General features: G+C 39.5%; 1 protein-coding gene across 2 annotated transcripts; it reads left to right on the forward strand.

The window, feature by feature from the left end:
• The first annotated feature begins 1,503 nt into the window (after positions 1-1,503).
• On the forward strand, positions 1,504-23,432 carry LOC116055100 (unconventional myosin-VIIb-like). Of its 2 annotated transcripts, none has more exons than XM_031306880.2 (50): positions 1,504-1,656; positions 1,902-1,938; positions 2,161-2,262; positions 2,386-2,538; positions 3,444-3,512; positions 3,636-3,751; positions 3,835-3,962; positions 4,092-4,234; positions 4,543-4,656; positions 4,763-4,916; positions 5,755-5,831; positions 5,951-6,070; positions 6,463-6,602; positions 6,692-6,902; positions 7,040-7,175; positions 7,264-7,430; positions 7,597-7,734; positions 8,945-9,103; positions 9,287-9,379; positions 9,655-9,749; positions 10,026-10,110; positions 10,239-10,340; positions 10,832-10,948; positions 11,073-11,276; positions 11,411-11,671; positions 11,779-11,934; positions 12,027-12,095; positions 12,203-12,327; positions 12,574-12,700; positions 13,317-13,436; positions 13,610-13,783; positions 13,946-14,173; positions 15,284-15,451; positions 15,651-15,768; positions 16,156-16,282; positions 16,409-16,575; positions 16,680-16,861; positions 17,667-17,776; positions 17,968-18,119; positions 18,458-18,611; positions 18,732-18,887; positions 19,761-19,866; positions 20,175-20,288; positions 20,557-20,644; positions 20,722-20,828; positions 20,927-21,112; positions 21,281-21,397; positions 21,495-21,578; positions 21,784-21,903; positions 22,059-23,432. In XM_031306880.2, exons 2-50 carry the CDS (start codon positions 1,927-1,929, stop codon positions 22,149-22,151), a joined length of 6,444 nt encoding a protein of 2,147 aa, XP_031162740.1. In that variant the 5' UTR covers positions 1,504-1,656; positions 1,902-1,926; the 3' UTR covers positions 22,152-23,432. The 2 variants fall into 2 exon arrangements, with proteins under 2 accessions (XP_031162740.1, XP_031162741.1); XM_031306881.2 differs by having other exon boundaries at positions 11,414-11,671; positions 22,059-23,431.
• The last annotated feature ends 187 nt before the right edge of the window (positions 23,433-23,619 follow it).

The following is a 23,619-nucleotide window of genomic DNA, read 5'->3' on the forward strand; positions in this document are numbered from 1 at the left end:
ATGTCACACGTTTTTTAGGCTACAACATTTTTTGTCACATACAGCAAACATCTCATTATCCGCAAGCTGCCTGTCCCCTGAACACACTGTAAAGAAACGCGGTCGCAGCCCAGGCTCCACAAACGCCAACAAAAACAAACTGTGCCAACCTGCACCACCAAACATAACAGTCTTCCAGCGTTCCAGCCAATAACCAACAAGAAGGATTTTGGATTGGGGTTTGGGGGATTAGTGCACGAAAGCACGGAAGGGAGGGAGCGGGGACGGGATGAGGAGGAGGGAGGGGCGAGCTAGCCTCGTTTTGTTTGAAAATACTTCGAACGTCAACAAGAAGTAACGTCACCCAAAATCGCTTAGAGCACCTTTAAGGCTGAAACAAAAAAACATTGGGTGCATTGATTAAAGCTAAAGCAAAGGTTCTTTTTTATTTGGAACACATTTTTAGTTGCAGAAAGAAAGTTTTATTTTAGTTTCTTTTAAATGCTTAGCATCACTTTAAAATAAAATACTGCCTGCTGTTATCATCTTAAGACCCCATAAATCTGGTTCCAGTGCCCTCATTAAAAAAAGTAGTCATATATCAGACTAACGAGTTAACACAGGAAACTAATCTCTGTATCATAAAAAGTCATGTAACACAATCATTTTGACTCACGACGAGCAGTGTTGAACTGTCTTACCTTTGGAACAGTAGCTCGTGCAATTGCAGTGTTGTTTACGAGGTTTATTTTTCTCTCTGACTAACATACCATGTAGAGCATTCCTTATCAGCTGATCACACTGACGCCAGTGAATAACCCACAGTGACTCCCATCTCAGCCAAGTATACAGTTTGGACTTTAAACATAACCTCTGACTTAATTGTATAGTAGTGTAGTTAGTTCACATGTGTCTATTAGAGGGAGGTTTCCCCTTAAGGGTTGAAGTCCAACTTATAACCTCACACAAAAGATAACTGGCAGTGACATAGGCAGTTTCTAGATCTTCCTTACAATTAATTATTGCCAGTGACTTATCCACAACCATGCAAAACATGACTGTTGACCACCACAGAGATAAATAAAGCTTTTCATCCTACAATTCTAAAGATTTATTTAATCTCAAACTTACATCTTTATTGCAGTGACAGTCCGTGAGATGCCCAGCAGTGTCTCCTCTGACTTACACAGCCCATGGTCCAAAGGCTGCACATAAATTCATTGCAACACTCACTGTATGACTGTGTTCAATATACATCAAGGCCATTTATATAGTTGTTTAAAAGCAATATATGAATGTGCTTTTGTTGCTTTAAAATAGCATCAGAATTGTATTAGAACATGACTGCCATTGATCGTTCAGATCAACTGCTTCAGACGATTGTATTGCAAATTTCCCCAGCGGAAAATCAATAAATAAATGGGATCACTTTGGCCCGATGATGATAGGACAGATATGAACCTCTGCGTGAGTGATGAGTTTCTCTTCCTCTTCCTTTCGGTCACAGCCCTGTTCAAAGTCAAAGTGCCATAAAATCTCAGTCAGTCAGTCGAAGGAGAGCTGCGTTTCCTCCTTCATATTGAGACCGATTCAAGAGGGTGTCGAGACAAACAGCAGTTCTACAGCAGGCTGAAAGAGTGGACATTAATGAAGATCAGTGATTAAAACGGCTGTTAGGTAGGCCTCTTAATTGTTTTGTGTATGTTACTTTACATGCTTTGGTTTTCTGTTACCTGTGTACACCTTAACCAAGTGGCATCGAGCACAACAGTGGGCTTTGTAATGAATACTGTTGAACCCAACCTTCAGTTTAAGTTGTTTATAATGCTGACAGGCCTAAAGTGTAGCTGAACAGAATTTGATGGAATCAATTTTACCTTTTCTTTGAAACTGCAACTCATCATATGGATTTCTTTTTGTAGTGAGTAGGAACGCTGTGAATCGGTGATGCTGAAAAAGGTAAGTTATGAGTATGGATTTTAATGATATGAATACTGTTTACCAGAAAGCACTATATCAGTTGTTCCTGGTTGTGGCGTCACAATTCCTTGTCATTCATTCAAGGAATACTGTAAACTGATAAAGGTAGTCCCATCATAACTTCTGTGTTCTGAAGGGCATTCAAACACAAAACTATGTTAGTGGATTTATTAATATTTTTATTGTGCTCTGTATTTTAAGGGGGAGTGGGTGTGGGTGGACTCAGACATTGGGGTTCCCATCGGAGCGAGGATCAATGTAACACCATCTGGTCAACGGTTACTAGTGGACGATGATGGAAAGGTACACACCCTTTGCTGGTTTAGATAAACAGCAGAATGAAGTTGTTGAAGTGTGTTTTTCACATCATGAAAACAATTTCAGCCTGGGATCCACCTTTAATTTCTTACTTTGACCGCTATCCAGAAGCAGAGTCTGTCCCAGGAGCAGGAAGCCTCTCTCAAGATCATGCACCCTACGTCAGTGGAGGGTGTGGATGACATGATCAAGCTGGGTGACATGACCGAGGCCGGCCTCCTCAGGAACCTGCTGCTCCGACACAAACAAGGCATCATCTACGTAAGGCCCATGTGTAACATACAAACTGTAGTCTACCTTTCAAAGTGAACAAGCTGCTAGTGGGGTGAATGAATTTGACGTTTTGAAAGTGCAGTTAAAATGTGTCTTTACAAAAGTGCTTGATTACTGAAAAGTGTAGAAATAATCACTGGATTGAAGTACATTCTACTGGATGTGTTTTCCCAACTTGCCCTTGGTGGTAGCCTAGATTTAGCCATGCAGATTGGGTCACTTTCCTTAAGGATTTATCACAAGGAGTTATTGGTGTCAGATTTCTGCAGCTGTACAATCGTTGAATGGGATTTTATCTGTGGTCAAAATATGCTTATATAAAAAGTGACATTTCAAAAACTAGATGGTAATATGTCTTTTTAAAAACAATGGAAGACTTCCTCTGAATAATGCACAATCCTTACTCTGGAACTCTTTCACTTTGTGCACCCAAGAGATCCTGTACTCACTTTATTTTCATGGTTTTGGCTTTTGGCCTTCATCAGGTAAAATGTATATACTTATAAACATAGCCGGGACTAAAAAACAAAACAATCCGAGGGTGTCGGCTGCACCTTCCTGGCTGGAACCTCCGTGGCTTAAGGTTAATTAGTTGTTTTTTTTGTATTGTAAACAAAGCCCCAAACACTGTACTGTACAGTGTACTACCCATTTAAAGCAGGCTTGTGGATCATACTGGGACATTTTCTGGGAAGACATGTTGCTGATGAATCTGTCAAATATTACATTTTTCAACACTTTTTAGCATCTCAAACAAAATTCCATTTACCTCCATTGTATTGGGGTGGCCGCAAAAACCTCAGAGTCTGGTGTCTCATAATCTTTGTAAATGAAAACAAAATGAACTGTCCTATACCCTTAATGTCTCACACAGCCATTTCTTCTGATTGCAGACCTACACAGGCTCTGTGCTGGTGGCAGTGAACCCATACCAGGATTTCCCTTTATATTCAGTTGACCAGGTGAGGCTGGTATTAACATTCATACTATATTTGCAGATTATTTTCCCTTTATCATTTAACTTTGAATCACTTTATCAAAGATTACAGAGTCGTGTTTCATGTGTGTATCCTGTTGTCCTTCAGGTGGCGTTGTACCATGGTCGAAAGCTGGGGGAACTCCCTCCGCACATCTTCGCCATCGCTGAATCCTGCTACTGTAACATGATGCGCCATCTCAGGAACCAGTGCTGCATCATCAGGTCAGAATGAATCAATCACCTGTTAACTGTTGTTAAAGTGTTGTCAGGTATTACTTTTTACTTTTCTTTTGTCTTTTCCTCAGCGGGGAATCAGGAGCAGGAAAGACAGAGAGCACTAAGCTGATCCTGCAGTACTTGGCAGCAGTCAGTGGTGAGCTCTCTAAACAGCAGATTGAACAGCAGATCCTGGAGTCTAACCCAATACTAGAAGGTACCACATCAGCACATCTGGACTTCACTTATACTGACATTCACTACTTAACAGACAAGCAACAACTGCCTGTTGAGACATAAAAATATAATAATCAGAGCTCAAGTGTCCGTGTTCTGTCCCATACAGCGTTTGGAAATGCAAAAACAATCCGCAATGACAACTCCAGTCGCTTTGGGAAATATTTGGAGATCTTCTTCAATAAGGACGGAGCAATTGAAGGTGCTCGCGTGGAGCAGTATCTTCTGGAGAAGTCTCGTGTCTGCCACCAGGCAAGTTAACTTTGCCACCTAGTTTTTCCCGGATAACAGATTTATAGACCTATAAAAGCAGGGCTGGTTAGATAAACATGCTGTTGTCTTGGGCAACCAACTCTCTGTGACCTGTAGAGAATAGATCATTCCATGTTGCCTGTCATCTCTGTCGCTCACTGTACTAAAGAGTAAAACTACATGAAGCCATGTCAAACGTTTCCATCTAATTTCTCTGTTTATTTACACCCACTTGACAGAAAAGTTTAAAACCCATTTAGTTTATCCTCCTGTAACAATAATAGTTCCTTTTTGCTCCACAACCTCAGGCCCTAGAGGAGAGGAATTACCACATATTTTACTGCATGCTGGCAGGAGTCACAGCAGATGAGAAGAAAACCTTGAGCCTTGGAGATGCTGTGGAGTATGCATTCCTTTCTAAGGTATTACAATAGCTACCTGCAGCTCATTTTGCCACCTTAACCAAAACAAATGACACATTGTGTACATATGATAAATAATCTAAACCTCCTCTCTAATGTCCTGCAGGGTGGCCACACCATGTGCGAAGGCAGAGATGACGCTAAAGACTTTAAGCGTATTCGTTCTGCGATGAAAATCCTGACCTTCTCAGAAAGCCAGTGTCAGGAAATACTCAAGCTGCTGGCAGCCATATTACACCTGGGAAACATTTGCTTCCAAGGTGAGTGTACGCAGTTTAATCTGAATAGTTTCACATTTTAGATAATTGTAGTTTAGTTTTGATCTTTTATTTATTATTATAATATTATAATTTGATATGAGGAACTATGTCGATAAAACAGAGGGAGCGTATATTCAACATGGTAACTCTGTTCTAATCCTAACTTTAATGTATGATACATTATGATTCAATAATGAAAGCAAATAAACGCACAGTAAAGAGCTAGTACACAATGCAAATAGCAAAGAAGCAGTAGTCCTGCAATAAAATGTACTTTAAGTATCAAAAGTACAATATTTGTCATGTGAAAAAATGGCCACTGTCAGTGTTCTATTATCATCTACATCTTGTGTTTTTGAATCAGTATTAGTGTTGCATTCATGTGTTAACAGTGTTTTCTTTAGCTGGTGGTGGAGGTGAAGCTAATTTTAATTTATAGTTTTATAGTTTGATTAAAAAGCAATGCATTGTATTTTGACAGCCCATCACAGGTTTTGTATATAATAAGTTCATCTGCAAAGTAACAGCTGTTAAATAAATGTAGTGGAATAAAATGTATGATACTTCCCTCTGATATGTAGTAAACGTTTCAAGCAGCAGATAATGAAAGTACTCAAGTTTGATTCCAGTATCCGGACCTTTATTGCATGTCATACTATCACTCTCCACCCATTTCCAAACTGAGGGTGTGCCGTCCGCCATCTACTGATGAATATCTCATACAACCCCACTTCAAAATACCCAAACTATCCCTTTAAGTTACATTCCACCACTAGACAATGACCTACTATTTTTGGTGTTGTTGTTGTTGTTACATTTGATTTTGTGTTTCCACCAGCTAACACACAAAATAACTTGGAAACCAGTGACGTCAGCAAGTCAGAACACTTCAGCATAGCAGCATCAATACTGGAGGTGAGCTCTTTCATATCTACACTCATTTTTAGTGACCTTTGACACACAAACCTGTCACACCATTAATGGATCATCATTCTTCAGCATTAAATAGCGAAGTTCTTGTCTGTTTTCTTCAGGTCAAAACGTCTTCCCTGGCGACAAGTTTGACCCATCGTTCCTTTATGACTAACAGAGAGAGAGTGACCAAACCCCTCAGCTCTGAACAGGCGTCCGACTGTAGAGATGCCTTTGTCAAGGTAACTAAGCTGTGACCCAGTGACGGTAAATCAGTATGTCTCGTATTTCCTTATTGGATTCTGACCCAGGATGAAAGGAAAATTACCCTACAAATGTTAGGTACTGCATTCTATAAGGAAATATCCTAATTAAGCAGCATGATTGTAACCTTTGATTGCAGAGAGACTTATGTACTTGTCTTTTTTTTCAGCAACATTCATACATTTTAAAAGAGTGTGCAAGCAGAGCTTTCAGATACAACAGTTGTTGGGAGAGGGGGGATCTAGGGATTTTAAAAAACAACCATCCAGTCACAAATACACTTCAGTGCTTAATATTCCTCAGTTTAGTTGGACAGCTTATTCATGCTCAGAAGATCAAATTTAACTGTAATTTGTGGCCGATCTCTCAGGCAATCTACAATAAGCTGTTCAAATGGATTGTTGAGAAAATCAACAGTGTCATCTATAAGAGGTTGACCAAAAGCCCCAAATCCTTCCTGTCCATCGGCCTGCTCGATATCTTTGGCTTTGAGAACTTCAACACAAACAGGTCGGGACATTTCTTCACACACCTTTCAGGCTGAGCGTAGCACAACTCGACGGTTACTCACAACTTGATAGCATTCTGTCTTTTCACAGCTTCGAGCAGCTGTGCATTAATTTTGCCAATGAGAAGCTGCAGCAGTTCTTTGTGGGCCACATCTTCAAACTGGAGCAGAAGGAGTACCTGAAAGAGGACATTGTGTGGAATAACATCAAATTTAGTGACAATCAGAACATCCTGGACATTCTGGCTGTGAAACCCTGTAACCTGCTGGCTCTGATCGATGAAGAAAGCCATTTTCCAAAGGTGCTGGTGCTACGCCATGTTGCTTTTTAATCAATTCCCACACCAAACATTATTCAAGCTTTTACTGTAAAAATCTGCCAGTTCAGCAAAATATTTGTGCTTGTTTTTAATTCAAAGTATTGTTCGGTGTGTCACAGGGCTCAGACTACACTATGCTGATCAAGATGAATGAACAACACCGTGGGAACAACACTTACATTGCCTCCAAAAGTGAACGTGACACAGACTTTGGGATTTGCCACTTTGCAGGCGTGGTTTACTACGACTCCAAAGGTACGGAAGCAAACTGCACAAAAAATCCAACTAAAGACTAAGGGCCTGCTGTGAGATGCTCAGTAATGTTTTTTTTTTTTTTGTTAAGGGTTCCTGGAAAAGAACAGAGATGCTGTCAGTTTTGACATAATCAAGATGGTTGAAATGACCACCAATAAGCTGCTTCGTCAGATATTTGAGAGTGAGCTTTCAACCAATGGAGTGAAGATCACTAACAACAAGAAGGTCATCATTACACCTAAGAGCTCTCTACGGGTACATATATACTGCTACATATATAATTCACTTGTTTTGATGGACATTTATTTGTGGTGTACACTGGGATACAGTGGGCATGCCCTGATAGTGACATTGGTCTGGCAGTTGCCACTGTATCGCTGACTACATCATCATTTTAATGTCCTCTCTTTCATCCGTGCAGGCCCAGACTGACCGTAAACAAGTGGCGACGCTGAGCGGTCAGTTCCGTCAATCTCTGGACTCGCTCATGAAGGCTCTGTCTGCCTGCCAGCCTTTCTTCATCCGCTGCTTCAAACCCAACAATGAAAAGCAGTCTAAGGTGAATGACACTAGAGCAGCTACTGCAGTAAAGATGGCCACAGAAACACACAATCAATGGTTGCATTTTTAAACATAACCGTTCCATTGAGCAATTCTGTTAACATAACAAATGAGATGAGGGTTGAGACAAACGGCAGTGGTGTTTGTGCTTACCAAAATTGCGACATTTCCCCTGAATCCTGTTGTTTGCTAAAATAATGAAGCTGTTGCTGTATGTGTCTACCTCCCCCATCAGCATTTGATTTTTTGCTTTGGCTTAACTGAAGAGGATATAATGAATTTTCCTACCTGCCTTTCAGCCCCGCTACCATCTGCCCTTGCACTGGATAAACAACGACCTCTTCCTGTTTTGTGCCATAAAGCAATTGAGCAAATTTCCTGGAAAATATATACAGATGATTTAAAGTGTTGGGGTAGTAACTGGGTAGCTTCCATCTCTCTCTTAAATTTTATAATTTAATAATAAAACTTCCTTCATCATTATTTTTTTCAGCCATGTTAGTAGCATGGCTGTAGGGATAGAAGTACCGGTCTGTCGGCACCAGCTTTAGTTTAGACTGGAACATCTCAAGAACTACTGGATGAATTACCATGACATTTTGTACATACATTTATAGTACCCATATGATGAATCTTAATGAATTTGGCAATTCTATGACTTTTCCTCTAGTACCACCATGAGGTTGACTTTTGTCATTTTAACTGAAATGTCACAACAACTGTTGGATGGATTGCCGTGCAATTTGGTACACACATTAATGTCCCCCTCAGGATGAATTGTAACAACTTTGGTAATCCCTTAACATTTGGTCTGAATCTGGTCTGAATTTCTATTTGTTCAGTTGTTGTGGTTTTATTACCAAATACCTGCTAAACTAATGACATTTCCAGCCTCCGCTGTACTTTTTATTTAGTGCTTATTACCAAATGTTATCATGCTAACACGCTAAACTCAGATGGCGAACATGGTAAACATTATACCTGCTAACATCAGCATGTTAGAATTGTCATCGTGTGTAGGACCTATGTATATCTATGTCATTTTTCTCTTGCCTGAAAATAATATAACAATAATCATATTTGTGCTAACAAAACAGTGGACTTGATTGACTTCAATTTTGCTGTTGCTGTGAAGGAAGAAGACACAAATGCTACTCAGGCCCACATAGATAGAATATTCACAACCACTTTAATGTGCTCTCCTCTAGACTTTTGACAGAGAGCTGTGTATGCGTCAGCTGAGATACTCCGGCATGATTGAAACCATCCGCATCCGGAAGCTGGGATACCCAATTCGCCACACCTTTGCGGAATTCCTGAAGCGCTACAGGGTGCTCCTGACGACGACCACCTGTGACCCCAAAACTGTTAGTCTTGACGCAGTGCTGTTGACAATCATACGTAAAATCTTATTGCTAAATGTCACTCAGTACAACACTGTACATGTCATTATGATGGCCACAAAGAAGGTTTACTTCTTTATCATGTTTCCCCCCGAACAAATTTGGGCTGTCATCAGTGTCTCTTCAGCATCTTTGTTGTCTCTCCAGGAGACAGCTGTAGCCTGTTGTAAGGCCATCTGCCAGACAGTGATCGAAGGAGCGGACGAGTGGAAAATAGGCAGGACCAAGATCTTCCTGAGGGTGAAGAAAACTTATAATTTAAACCATGTTGTACCACAGCTTTTCTTAATTGTTTCGACACAGCAGAACATCGTGCAGATATGCAGTCTGTTGACATTCATTTCTCTCCTAGGTGATTTGTGCACTGTTCTGTCATTACTGTATGCTGCCTTTGATTCGATTTAGTTGCTTTTTCATAAGATATGGATGACATAAACATTATGGCATCTGATTGCAAGGATTTTATGGACAAATCCAGAAAGTAGAAATGTGTCTTTTTTTTCACTTTACTTCAGGATGCTCATGACGCCATCCTGGAACGACTAAGGGAACAAAAACTCAGCAGGATAGCTATGGTGATCCAGAGGGTCATGCTGGGACACAAAGACAGGTGCAGCTTCTAAGAAAAGTAAAAGGGGAAATGACATAGAGATTATGAATTTAGAAAATTGAATGAATCACACGTTTAATACATTACCTTTGTTTATCTCAACAGGTCTGTGTATTACTATACTGTAGCTACAGATTGTTACAGTGTTATTTTATTGATATATGTGCTACCAGGTCAAATAGGGTGTTATAGAAAAAGACATAAAGAGATTTGTGTGACAGTGGGGATGAGGAGTGTGTTTCTTTGTTTTATTATTTACTTTTCCTCATTTTGCAGAAAGTCTTTCCTGAAGAAGCGTAGGGCAGCTGTGGTGTTGCAGAAGCACTGGAGAGCTTACAGGCAGGAGCAACTGCGAAGAAAGGTCTGATGCTTATAATGCTTTACTAGAACTCAGAGCTTGCAGCCAATATCATGCACTCATTGATGTTTGCTATAACTTATCTCAAGTCCAGTGACCTTGTCCTTTGTTTCCACTCTTGCTCCACCCAGCTCCAGCACGGCTTTGATCGGCTGGCATCAAAGATCCGCAGTCGGAAGCTGCGGTTACAGTACCAAAGACAGCGAGCAGCAGCACTCACCATACAAAGCCAGGCATGTACTGTATATGTATATATGCATGTACTATATATATATATATATATATATATATATATATATACACACATATATAAATATATATATATATATATATATATATATATAAAGGGCTGCAGGTCGGAGTCGAACCCGGGCCCGCTGTGTTGAGGAGTAAATCTCTATATATGGGCGCCCGCTCTACCAACTGAGCTATCCGGGCGCCCAATATATTTTTATATTTATGGTTAAATATTTAAATACAATTATTTGGAATTTAATAAAATGCATTCCACACATTTTAGATTTAATGCATTTATGATTTTACTACTTTTGTTGTTAAATGTATTTTGAATTTCAGTTCTATTCTTAATATCATTACAGCGCAGCTAAAATTATTCCTTGTTAGGTCCATTTGCAACACAAAAACATGAATGAACCTTAGAGCATTAATAAGTATATGAAATAGTTATTTAATATGATAATGAATAACTTCTGATAAACTGTAGGTTCGTGGCTACCAGGCCAGGAAGGGCTGGAAGCAGAAGAGAGAGGCAGTCATACTGCTGCAGGCTTACAGCAGAGGACTCCTGGCCAGAAGAAGAGCTCAAAAGATGAGGGGTGATGTAAGAACTGAAAGCCTTGTAACTAGAAATAACATAATGAATGTCAAGAAATAGGCGTATTGTATTTGGACACCTTTTCACCCCCTCTTACTGTATCATCTCTCCACCCAACCCCCCCTCACAGGCCTCCCTTTTACACCTGGAGAAAGAGAAACGAGAGCAGATTGCTTCGGAGCTTGAGCAGCGTCTGAAGGTTATCGCCTTGTCACAGTCAACTAATGAGGAGCCTGAGCCAATCATTGAACACGATTCAGAGGAGAGCATGTATGATCTCACGCCTCCTGTGGAAGTGGTAGAACTGAAAGCACCTGAATCCGATAATTTTCAGGTTAGCAGATATTTCAGTTGTGTAATCTAGTAATGGGACATTAATACATTAATACGTTATGCATTTTATCACAATTCATCAATTAATTAATTAATTACTGACTGTTTGATATTGTTTGTATTTTGACTGTTAAGCAGAGGAGGAACGTGCCAGAGCCGGTGAAGGAAACCTCTGTTGAGATCTCAGAGCCGGAAATCATCGCTGCAGATTCAATCTCAACAACCCCCACCCCATCGCTGGAAGAGGACGAAGACGACGAGTTTGATGACGGCAGTGATGAGTTTTCGTTCTACAAATTCAGCATCCTTAACTTCCAAAGCAACCACAGCCACACGCACTTCAACCAGAGAATCAGGCAGCCTCTTTTGCCCCACGATGACGAGGGCGACATACTGGTGAGTGGACAAAGAGGAAAGAGAGGCAGCTCTCTTACTGCCAACTGCAAATGTATTCATCTTTTGCCAAAGCTCAATCCCAATTTCTCCTCTCATTTGTCCCCCAGGCATGTCTGACTGTATGGTGGATTATACTACGTTTCATGGAGGACATCCCAGAACCAAAATCTATGGACGCGATGTCTCAAGCGTCCAGCACTATCTCGCGTAATCTGCATCAAAGGCAGGGCAGGAGGCTGAGCAGCCTGGTGGGACTGGATCAGGTAACATATTTCTGCTGCTGTATATAAAATCAACTTCAACGTCAAACATCAGTCATCAGTCTAACCTCTAATTATTATGTGTTTTTTTATAGAAAATACTGAGGAAGAACAAGAAAAAGCTCGGAGGTGGAAACAGAAAAGCTTCTGTAATTCTTGAGGAGGTCAGCACTAATCTTGCTATGATATTCATCACTCAATCATTATTTCTGTGTTGGCTCATTATGTTCGCTGGGTGCTAAATTGTTCTTTTTGTTGTCATCGTTACCAGCCAGAGAACATTACAGAGGACGAGGACATTTTGGTTGGAGAGGGTCCAACACTGGATCGGCCACTTACATCCGTGGAAAAACTACACATTATCATCGGATACGCTCTATCGAGACGAGACATAAGGTAAAGATGGTATAACTTTTCACATTAAAAAGAAATATAGATACATAAATATAATATACAATGGAGATACAATGTGCAGCCTTATAACATCAGAATTATGTTATTCCAGTCTGATTCTTTTCTTTACTTACATTTTAACCACCTTGTGAACTCCTAGAGGTTCTCTTGAATCTTGTTGCACTAATTGTTCAGTTCTCATCTGCCTTGTTTATCACTGTTTTTTTTCATGTTTCTCTGCCTGAGCAGGGATGAGATTTACTGCCAGATCTGTAAGCAGCTGGTGAACAATAAGAACAGGAGGAGCCGTATGCAAGGCTGGACCCTTCTTTCCATCTGTCTCGGGATCTTTCCCCCAACAGACCTCTTCATGAAGGTCAGTCTGCAGCAAGTCATTCAGTAATGCAGCAGCTTGTAATCAAAATACTTTTTTTCTGTTTACCTTTTCCTGTTTATTGCATGGTGTCATTTTAAAGAAGAATATATATAACAAAAAATAAAACTATTTTAAAGGGTATCCCTTCTCTAGTAGGATAATACACACAGTTACATCTCCTAGAAGTTCATGTCTGCACACTGTGTTGACACAAAGTATTAAGATAAGATAAGATCAAAGGCACTGGATGATCGTAAAATGTAGATAGAGTTAAATACCATCCTCAAATGACTGAATAAAAACGCTATAAAAGCTAAAGTTGAATATTGCAATAATGGTTCAAGGTTCTTTATTGGTCATGTGCACCACAATAACAGAAGTAGTGGTTGGCAATGAAAATCTTAGGCCTCGGGCAGTAAAGTGTATAAAGATAAAGTGATACTCTTGATGGTGCACCGAAAAAGTGGACAGCTTTATTCACTGTATATCCTTATCGTCCTCTGCAACCTGAAATTTCTGTATGTTTAATGCAACAGTCAAATATCCTGGGTCTGCTCAGATAGTTTACTTTGCTACAATTTTCATTCACCCTGTTCTATTCTACTCTGTTCGACAGTATTTGGAGAATTTTGTCCGCAGGGAGCCAACTGGTTACGGAGAATACTGTACTGAGCGCCTGCGTCGTATAATAGCCAACGGAGAAAGAAAAGAGTTGCCCTGTTGGCTCGAGCAACAGGTAGAAACACTGAATCATATTTTTGTCGTGTAGTTGTGGTGACCTTTTTTTCTTGGCAAGGTTTATTGTTGGAAACAAAAGAGCAGCACGCCTTGCATCAATCGGCTATGAAATTTCCAAATTATTGGAAAATTTATTTGAATTTCAATCCAGTCACATCTAACTACCGACAGGCTGCCAAATCTAAGGAGCCCATAGATGCTTCTGTGACTCTACTGGACGGCCGCACTATCAGTGTACATCTGGACTCGGCCTCCACCTCTGCTGAAGTCTGTCAAGCTGTGGCTAACAAGATTGACCTTCAAGACATATATGGATTCTCCCTGTACATCAGTCTCTATGAAAAGGTGTGCTTTACTTCCTTGTCTCTTGTCTTGTCATATTCATTCAGATCTTACCCACCATATACTGTCAATCCAGTTTCTGAATGTTTAATCAGTGCTAAATTCCAGTACAAAGATTGTACAGGAACCATACTCACTCAAACCTTGTTGGTCTTTTGTCTCCAGATGTGGTCTCTGGGCAGCTGTGGGAAGCATGTGTTGGACGCAGTGTCTCAGTGCGAGCAGGAGATGAGGAGGCAGGGCAAAGTGGAGAAGGACGCCCCCTGGCAGCTCTCCATCCGCAAGGAACTGTTCACACCCTGGCATGACTGCTCAGTTGACCCAATCAGCACGGATCTAATCTACAGACAGGTCATCAAGGGAATCAAGTCTGGAGAGTACATCAGTGACAAGGTGAAGCTCATGAGTTAGAGGACTTTGTTTACTTTTACATAATCATTATTCATTAATTCCTGATGTGAAGCTAAGAGACAAATGTGACAACGTTTGTCTGCCGCGGGTGGATTTTGTCTGTCATAGATGTTAATTTAATATTGAAAAAGGACAAACATTGTTCTCCTTAGTCCCCCTCACTCCAACCTTTTTTATATGGTGAAGTCACAGTAATTTAACATGTTTATTACAACTACCCCTTGATGTGATGTCACACTAGAAGCAAATAACGATATTGAGGTTAGCATTGACTCTTGTTGACCATGTTGGTTAAGGCCAGCAAAACTGTCTGATAATCTCAATAGCGGCTCATGTGTAATGAGTTTTGGATTTTGAAACTTAAAGCTGCTATATTCAATTTTTGTTTTAGCGTCTTTCAGCTCATTATTTGGGTTTTACATCCTGCAACTTTACTGTTTTGGTTCACTCTCACAGCTTTGTTTTCAGCAATAACAGGGGGTCCTTTGTACGCTACCTTCCCAGCACCAAACGGCAGACAGAGTTAGCAACTAGCTGGTGAACATAGTAGAGCATTTAGCAGCTAAAGAACCAAATATTTCCCTCAGGAGTTGGTGGGGACCAAAACTAGCTAGAAGGAAAGTGAATACTAGACCTATCTGCTAGATGTGTACATAAGCAACGTGCTAACAATTGCTAACATGGTGATGATATGTGAGTGGTGTGTTTGCGGCATATTTCCGCTGCCGCCAATGGTAAAAAAAAAAAAAATCACTTAATGCAGGTTTGAAAAAAAAAGAAAGTATAGAAAAGGTTGTCCTTTTGCTTTGCTCAAATCAAAGTGATAAGGATCTGAGTCTTGTTCTGGACTTGTTATAACTTTTAAAATGTGTTACATTCACCCTGTTGCCAATGTCAACATACAGCAACAATAAATATCAATGGTACTTAGAATCTTAAAGAGACCAGAGTTGAGATCCTTTACAACTTTCTTATAGTAGATATTGATATTTTAGTCAACACCTTTCCTATTGCTGCAGCATGTTAAATGATATCAATGTGCAATACAAAATAAGCAACAACAAAAAAATAAAAATGTATTGCATTTCTCAGGAGGATGATTACATCCAGTTGGCAGCAAAGCATTATTACATCCAGTTTGGCTCTGCATACAACAAAGACAACATCCAAAAGGTGGTTGAGGAGTGCATCGCTACCACACTTATTGAGAACAAATCTATGACAAAGTGGATCCAACTCATCAGCGAAGCACACTTACAGGTAAAGTGCATGCAGTCAAACAAAAGGACAAAAGAAGATTCTGTAGTGGAGCCTGAAACAAATTTGTGTATGCCATGTGCAGTGTTCTAGATGATCCCCCCCCCCCCCAGTTTTATTTATTTTAAGTTTTATTTCCTCATCACATGGGCACAATAAAGGTGAGTGACCTCAGGATAATTCTTACATCCTGATCCTACAGGGTCCCTATGTCAACGGAAGGCCAAAAACAGACAGCGTAAAAGGAGAACTGGTCGCCAGCGCCCAACACATATGGCCTCTGCACTTCTCTAAGTTTTATGAAGCTACAATGATGTCAGGTCAGTCAACATACAGCTTATATTGCACACCTTATTTAACATGCAATATAACAACACCCAGGGAGGTCATGATATAATTCCATATGTATTTGTGCCTTTGGATTTATTGTTTATAAAAAAAAAAAAAATCAACATAAGGGGGAAAGAAACATATTCCTACTGCAAGTGGGCTTATTGCAGATGACAGTCACTTTTTAATGTAATTAATGTGTGAAATATGAATGATTTCACACACTTTGCTATATTCCTGTAAATTACTCATTCATAATATTCCCCCATATTGCTGAGCATCTCCACTGAACTTTAATTACAAGTTGCAATTTGACAAATGGCAGATGACTTACAATCCTGCTTCTGGAACATTTGCTTTAACATATCTGCCCACAGGACCTCCTTTGCCTAAAAGCAGGTTTGTTGTGGCTGTAAACTGGAATGGCATCTTCTTCATGGATGAAAGAGACAAGAGACTCCTTGAGCTTTCCTACCTAGAGGTAAAGGATATGCACATGATCAGGTAAGGATCAAAAAAATGTATTTCTTCCAATATAATCATTTGTTTTAATTTACTCCATTGTAAAACATTTTAACTGAGTTTCAAAAAGCATCAAACTAATAAAACTGATCTTTATAACCTGTCTAGTGACAGCCATGTCAGTGCTCAGTCAGTAAATTTGGCCACAGTCAAAGGAGAGTTTGTGCTGAAGTCTGGGGAAGCTGTGGACATGGCTGCAGTTATAAAGAAAAACCTGGAAGGGCTGAGACAGCGCTCAGTTTATGCACTGGCTCAGCATGATGCCAGTGAACCAGGTAAGAGTCTCCAGCGTGTACAGTATTATAGTAGTGCTCAAACACAATTATAAAGACTATTTAATCCCATACATGCATAAAAGACGTATGCCTCTCTTCAACAGATGACCCCACGTTCTTGGTTTGTAAACGAGGGGACCTGCTGTTGGTAGAGAAAGATGAAGAAAGTTCTTCTGATAAGAACTTGATCAAAGCAACCAACAATCGGACCAGCGCCACCGGTGTGGTCTACAAGGATACAGTGCAGTTTCTGCCGACTCTAGAGAAGCCCACTAGCGATTTGCTGGTAAAGTTACCTTTACACGTCATACTTTTTAGTTATTTTTTATTGCAGCATGAATATATTTCAGCATGATTAAACACAAACTCTATACAAAAAGGACATTAGAAGATAAGTCAATATAAAGAATTTTAAGGCCAGACACAGCAGGCAAAAACACTGTTTATTCATGCAGTGGTCAATTTTGAGATTTGTGGCTATTTTGCTTCCATAACATGTCTCCTTTCATACTAGTGGTAAGAAAACAACCAAAATACACATTTAGGTGTTTATTTTACTACACTTTGCCTATTTGCGTCTCTCTAAGGATTTAATTAGATACTGTGTCTATAAATATTGGTTTCCAATAAATTATATGGAATTTTAAAATGCATATCTTCAAAGGCCGTTTTCTCAAAATTAGTTTTTCTCATACTCTGACTCATTCCTATCTATATTCTTATGGTCATCCATAGCCAAATTTTTTTAAACCTTAAACATTTAAAATAGATTTGTTTGCTGTTGACAGTGATAAAATGATATATCCAAAAGTCCCTCTGTAGAAACCTTTGACTCTATAAATACAATTGTTGTTAGTATTTACATAATATAACAATGTGTCAAAAACTAAAGAAGAAAATTTACAACAATAGACACCGTGTGCATAAGCAGTAATTTACTTTATTCAAGTCTACATGCATACATGTACAGACATGAAAATCTTGCATAGTGAGCATTCAGGTGTATGTATGCAGCAATGCTTCCATGAGTATGATGGGTCATATGAGCGCCTCCTTGTGGTGTAACTAATGAACTGCTTCTGATCCATCAGGAACTGATCAGCCCAGGCCAAAGGAGACTTTCACTAGCACAAAACGCCCCACAAAGGGATGAAACAGTGGCTCCTGTCTCTTTAAAAGAGTTTGCACTTGAGAACTTCAGGTATTGATATCATATGAGTCCCTTTATAATTTGGCACTTTTCAAATATTCATCTAACAATCAGTCAGACATCATAACAACCTTTTTAAACGTTTGTATGATTGCCAGTTTTTAAGAATTGCAAAGACCAAAAAAACTCAGCAAACAGGACTATTTCAGTCATGTGCTCACACTGTTTCCTCCCTGTCACAGGACTGCAGGCCCTGTCGGTCGACATGGTGCGTCCAAAGGGGTCAGCAAGGAGAGGCTGTGGGCTAGTTCAAGAGAACCTCTCAAACAGCCGCTGATGAGGAGCCTGGTCCGCAACTCTGACCTCAGCAACCTGGCCTGCAACACTTTCACTGATATCCTTGAAACTAATGCTGCCCTGTTGCAGATGAGGGAAGGTTTGAACGCCGTTCCACTCACATCCCTGTTTCAGGAACAGCTGTAACATTAGAGAATGTTGAAATACTTTACTGTGTTTAAACCTCGAGATTTTAAACCTGGTTCAGGGGATTTTACAAATTGTATTCTGTTGCTTTTTGTAGGGAGTTTTACCAGTTCCACTACATGTAGATGAATGTGGAGAAAAAGGGCTTTAAATAAAAAATAAATCAGATAATAATATTTTTTTGTATGTGATACAGACCCTAGTCTAGTTTAATTTGTGTCCATGTAAATCCTTAACCTTGGCTGCTACCTATCCTAAAGTACATGGGCGACTACCCCATCAAACACGCTCGCAGTCCTTTAGAGCTGACTGACCAGATCTTCGGTCCAGCCACCCAGCATGAAGCTCTGCAGGACGAGATCTACTGCCAAATTATGAGACAGATGACCAACAACAACAACAGGTGCTCCCTCAGTGTTTACTTCTGTATGTTAAAGCATTCACACATAATCGAGAGCCAACACATCCAATCCTCTATGATTTTTTTTGCCCTTTTCTTGCTCTTGCTCTACCTTACTCTCAGGTTGAGTGTGGAGCGTGGGTGGCAGCTCATGTGGCTGTGTACAGGCTTGTTCCCGCCTAGTCCAAATTTAATGAGACACACTCACAGCTTCCTGGAGTCGCGGCGCAGAGACCAACTGGCTCCTGAGTGCCTGCAGAGGCTGCATGCGATGCGCAGGTCAGACTGGAGATTGAAACAGAAATGAGAAATAATAGATCACATGTAACGAGATGAGAACAACGTCCTGTACAAAGGGTTGGTTACTGGTAGTTAGGTCAAGAATGCAGAATGTATAAATCATGACTGATTTGAAAAACTGGTTGTCCTAATTAGGTAATAATGATGCTTTTAAATTGACTGTAAATTGTTATAAAATTTATATTTTAAGTTGAATTTATATTATTTTAAAGGGGTATACGAGTGACATGTTAAAAAATGAATAGTAGAAATTGATTAAGCAAGATGCCGAGATATTCTTGCTTTTACTCCCTAGTATGGGTCAAGCTGCAAAAATGCTGGATCCTACAATTACCATAATGCAACTTGGCTGTGTCTTTCAGGGTTATCTTTTAAAACCACAAGATATTATATAGCTGTTTTCACAAGTTGAGTTGTATTTCTTATGACGAGTAAACTACACTTTACGTGTAAAATTGGTGGAGTGCCCCTTTAAGTTGAAATATTCTTGCAAATCGCAGTAATTAGAGCAATTTTGCACCTAGTACTGCTATGATTTAAATCAATATGGCAATTGTTTTCTTCTATAGAAATAAAAAAGAAAGTGGTTGTTAAGGGGTCAAAGAGATTTACTGAAAAGGGAGTGTGCAGATGGAAATGTGTTGTCTACGTCATTTATTTACTCCTGTCAGTTCATTAGTCATAATAAGTAATATGAATCATCAGTCCACATAATCAAATCACAAGCACCAACAATATGGAAAATATGACTCAGCTATGTTAGTGTTGCATGGTTCATTTTAAATATACTGTCTATGTATGTATGTTTGTGTATGTGTTAAATACATTTATCTGAGTGCTTTGTATCTGCAGTAAGGAGCCCAGGACGCTTCCCTCCCATTCGGCAGAAGTGGACGCCATCCAACAGAACAGCACCCAGATCTTCCATAAAGTCCACTTCCCAAATGACACAAGTGATGTAAGACACAACACTCCAAACACTGAGATGAGCTGTTCATTAGTGTGCACTTTATCAATTGATCAGGACATTGATATTAACTGGCATCGCTTCTTTCTGTTCACTAATGAAATAAAGTTGGAACTCACCTCTATTTCTGTCAGTTCTTGGTTATTCTAGTAGTATTGGTATCCATCCTTCATAAGGAAACACACAAGCAAATAACTTTTCCCCTACATGTAGTTTTACCTTGAGGTTCTAAAACAACTTCCAAATTAATTCAGATATCAGTGAAAGTTTCTATACTTACTGTTATGGCTTTTGTGCAGATATTGGAGGTGAAATCAACGACCACAATCAAAGACCTGTGCTGCAGTATTGCCTCTAAGCTCAGACTGAGCTCAGCTGACGGATATGGCCTGTACCTAAAAACTGCAAACAAGGTGGGGTTTGGTAATATTCCATAGCCATTTATTACATTGTAATGGGACAGAAAAGATGAAGATTTAATTAGATATATTGATTCCTATATAGCTTAGGGGGACATGTGTGTGGTTTGGTTTACATTGATAATATGACTCATTTTGATGTAAAAACATTGAGACAATGAGGTCATAATCTTTTTTTTTTTTTACAAATTCTGACTGGAATAACCAAGGTCGTACTTTTACCCTGTTCAACATACTGATGTTATTCTGTTTTTAATTATAGATCACAAGCTTGGAGGAGCAGAAGTATTTTTTTGACAGTTTAAGGCAGACTTCAGAGATTCCTAAGAAAGGAAAAAAAGCAAAGGAAGGTAATGCCTCATACTGACGACTTCAGGTTTGATAGTCAGTGATTCTCCATATTTATAATTGGGCTTTTGTTTCCCAGGCAACCAGGCCAACGTGCCCTACCTGGTGATCTTTAAGAGGAAGCTCTGGTTCAATGTGAGCCCTGGGAAAGACACGGTTGCAGACCTCACTTTCCATTTCCCACAGGTATTCAATTGAAACACACTCTTCATTCTGCTGGCTTTTACTCTTTCTCAACACGCAGAATTGTCACGACACATGACCTCTTTTTTGCCTCCATATAGGAGCTGCCTAGGTACCTGCGTGGATACCACAATTGCACCAAAGAGGAGATGATTAACCTGGGTGGGCTGCTCTTCAGAGCCAAAGTAGATTCAGACAGGTCGCAGTTTGTCATGATCCCCAGAATGCTGAAGGAGTTGGTTCCTGCTGACCAGTTAAAAATCATGTCCCCTGAAGAATGGAAGAAGGTAAAGGAAGGAATGTACAGAGGCAGTGCAGAAATGTATGACATGTTAATTTCTCATCAAAAAAAAAAGTATCTTACCAGGAGAGAGCTAGTTTACAGTATATGAGTGCGTCCAGGGTGAGGGATGTCCACTGAGTAGTTCTCTCTTTGCTTTATGTTCTACTTGCAGCACATAATCTCTGCCTACAACAAGCAGAGTGGCATGACTTTGCAGGAGGCCAAAGTTGCCTTCTTGAAAGGCATTTCGGGCTGGCCAACCTTCGGCTGTGCCTTCTTTGAAGTTAAAGTGAGTCGCCAGAATTAAGTGACAGCAAAGTTGGCAGACTACAATTTGAGGAAACTATATGATTTCTTTATGATTTCATTTGCATTTGACTTTGCAGCAAACGTGTGAACCTAGCTACCCAAATACAGTTTTGATCGCCATCAGCAAGCAAGGTGTCAGTTTATCAGACCCAAATACAAAGGTAAGTCTTAAATGATGTTTATTGATATGTATCCTCTTCCTTAATAGTTTAAATATATGTTCCATCTTGTCATTTTGTGTGGTAGTATTTTATTTCACTGTATTTCACAGTTTGTGATATTTTTGTGCTAACCTAGTTGGGTTCGTCTTTGTTGGTAAAAACCATCACATCTTATTGTATCTTAATCATACTGTAATCCTTTTAGGAGCTGCTGGTCATGCACCCGTTCAGCCGCATCACAGAGTACCAAAGCGAAAACGGCTACTTCGAGATGACCATCGGCACCCTGGTGAGGGGCAACATCTTTGTCTGTGAAACCCCTCAGGTGAGCGGCTGTTTTTTTCAATTAAATTTCATAATGTCCAAATTTTTCTTGCAGAACAAGCCAGGACACGTTATTCTATAATTAAGTCTGTCCATGAGAAGTGATTTTGAAATTAAACACTTTCTGACAAAGACTTCCATTTCCTACCTTTTCAGGCCAACACAATGGAGGACCTTCTTAGATCCTATGTCACCATGTACGAGAGGCAGACGGAGGCCTTTCGAACAAGGAATACCATGTTTTCCTGAAGCTTCAAGGGCAAAAGAATAGACTGAGCCGCTGTGATTTATATGCACTCTTGATCAATATATGTATTTGTGTACTTTAAATGGCACATTTGTCCCCAATAGAGATTGCTTCTACTAAACAAGATAGAGACAAGATAGAGATATTAAAATGTAAGTGTCATATTGTCATTTTCTTTTGTCTTGACTGCAATTCCTAACGTGTCGTAAATTTAGTGGTATCAACTTTTAACATGTCCATCACTGAGTAATTTATCTTAAGATATTTAACAGTGATTTATCAATAACTATCGCAGTTACAGAAGAACAAATACATGTTCTTGCTCCTACTTCATTTAGCTACAGTAGATTAAGTTAATTTGATGTTTTCATATCTTTTATTGTCCAGAATTACTATTTTCACAAATACTGGTTTGTATTACACATTTAAAGTTTCATCACTCTTTCATTTTTTTCACCCTTTAGTCCCATGTGTTCCTCTTTTTTTCTTTACAATGATGCCCCCCATTTATGATTTTATTAAGAGACATGAAATGCATGTTAACAGACCATTATACTTTGTAATTTTATGGACATACCGTTTTCTGCACACTGTACACATGCAGCCTAAAAGATATTAGATATTATATGAAATTTGTGTTGAAAATCAAACTGATTGAAGAAGCCTGGGCCTAAAAGTTGCCAGTGTGAAATGGGAGCTAGCTAATTTTAACATTAGTTACGTGTCCAACTGACACTTGACCGAGGGCTGGTAGAAGTGCAGTGTGAATCGTATAGCCCAGCTTAGGTTAACCCTGGGCTAAGAGAATGCAGTGTGAAAATGGCTATTAATGTCTATTGTGTTTATCTTATGGTCCTCAAAAGAAAATTTTAAAATAATGTACATATTTTCATACATTTTTAAAACAAAAATTATGGGGCCTGTGCTGTATATTTGGTGTCTACACAATATATTATTTACTAAAATACAATGAGCACAAATTGTGATGACAATTAACATTAGAGACGTGATTAACCAATTGGCCAATTGTTCTTTAACACATGTTGTTTCTCTAATCTGTGTTGTTGGGCCGTGAAAGTTAGGTAATTGGAAGGGGATATGTGTATGTACTGTGACTGAATTTGCCATTGAATGGGCAGTTTCTTACAGTCCCAGCAATATGGTTTGTGCCAAACTAAATGGTGAAATAGGTGTGCCTATTTTAATGGAGTGTTTTCCTCTCCAGCTATTTTGTTCAGGAAAATCGAGCAGCCAACAGCACAAGAAAAATGAGTCATGTCCCCTACGGAGCATAAGTAATTTTCACAGCTGACATTTACCATGTTACACAGGTGTAATTGACAACAATTATGGCTGCATTCAATTCTGATGTGCCACTTCCAGGTTCAAAGGCTCTGGTTCTGGGCATACTTGCACGGCTTACTTGGACAACTAAATGAAATGAAGAAGTAATTAATGTGATTTGTTGCA

Source organism: Sander lucioperca, chromosome 9, assembly GCF_008315115.2.
Source record: "Sander lucioperca isolate FBNREF2018 chromosome 9, SLUC_FBN_1.2, whole genome shotgun sequence".
NCBI classification, from domain to species: Eukaryota; Metazoa; Chordata; class Actinopteri; order Perciformes; family Percidae; genus Sander; species Sander lucioperca.

Bases quoted from the DNA above. Each gene is read 5' to 3' on its own strand.
- LOC116055100 (XM_031306880.2), top strand. The intron at 13,437-13,609 runs GTAGAAACACTG...AACTACCGACAG, and splicing joins CCTGTTGGCTCGAGCAACAG to GCTGCCAAATCTAAGGAGCC. The intron at 16,576-16,679 runs GTAAGAGTCTCC...TCTCTTCAACAG, and splicing joins GCATGATGCCAGTGAACCAG to ATGACCCCACGTTCTTGGTT.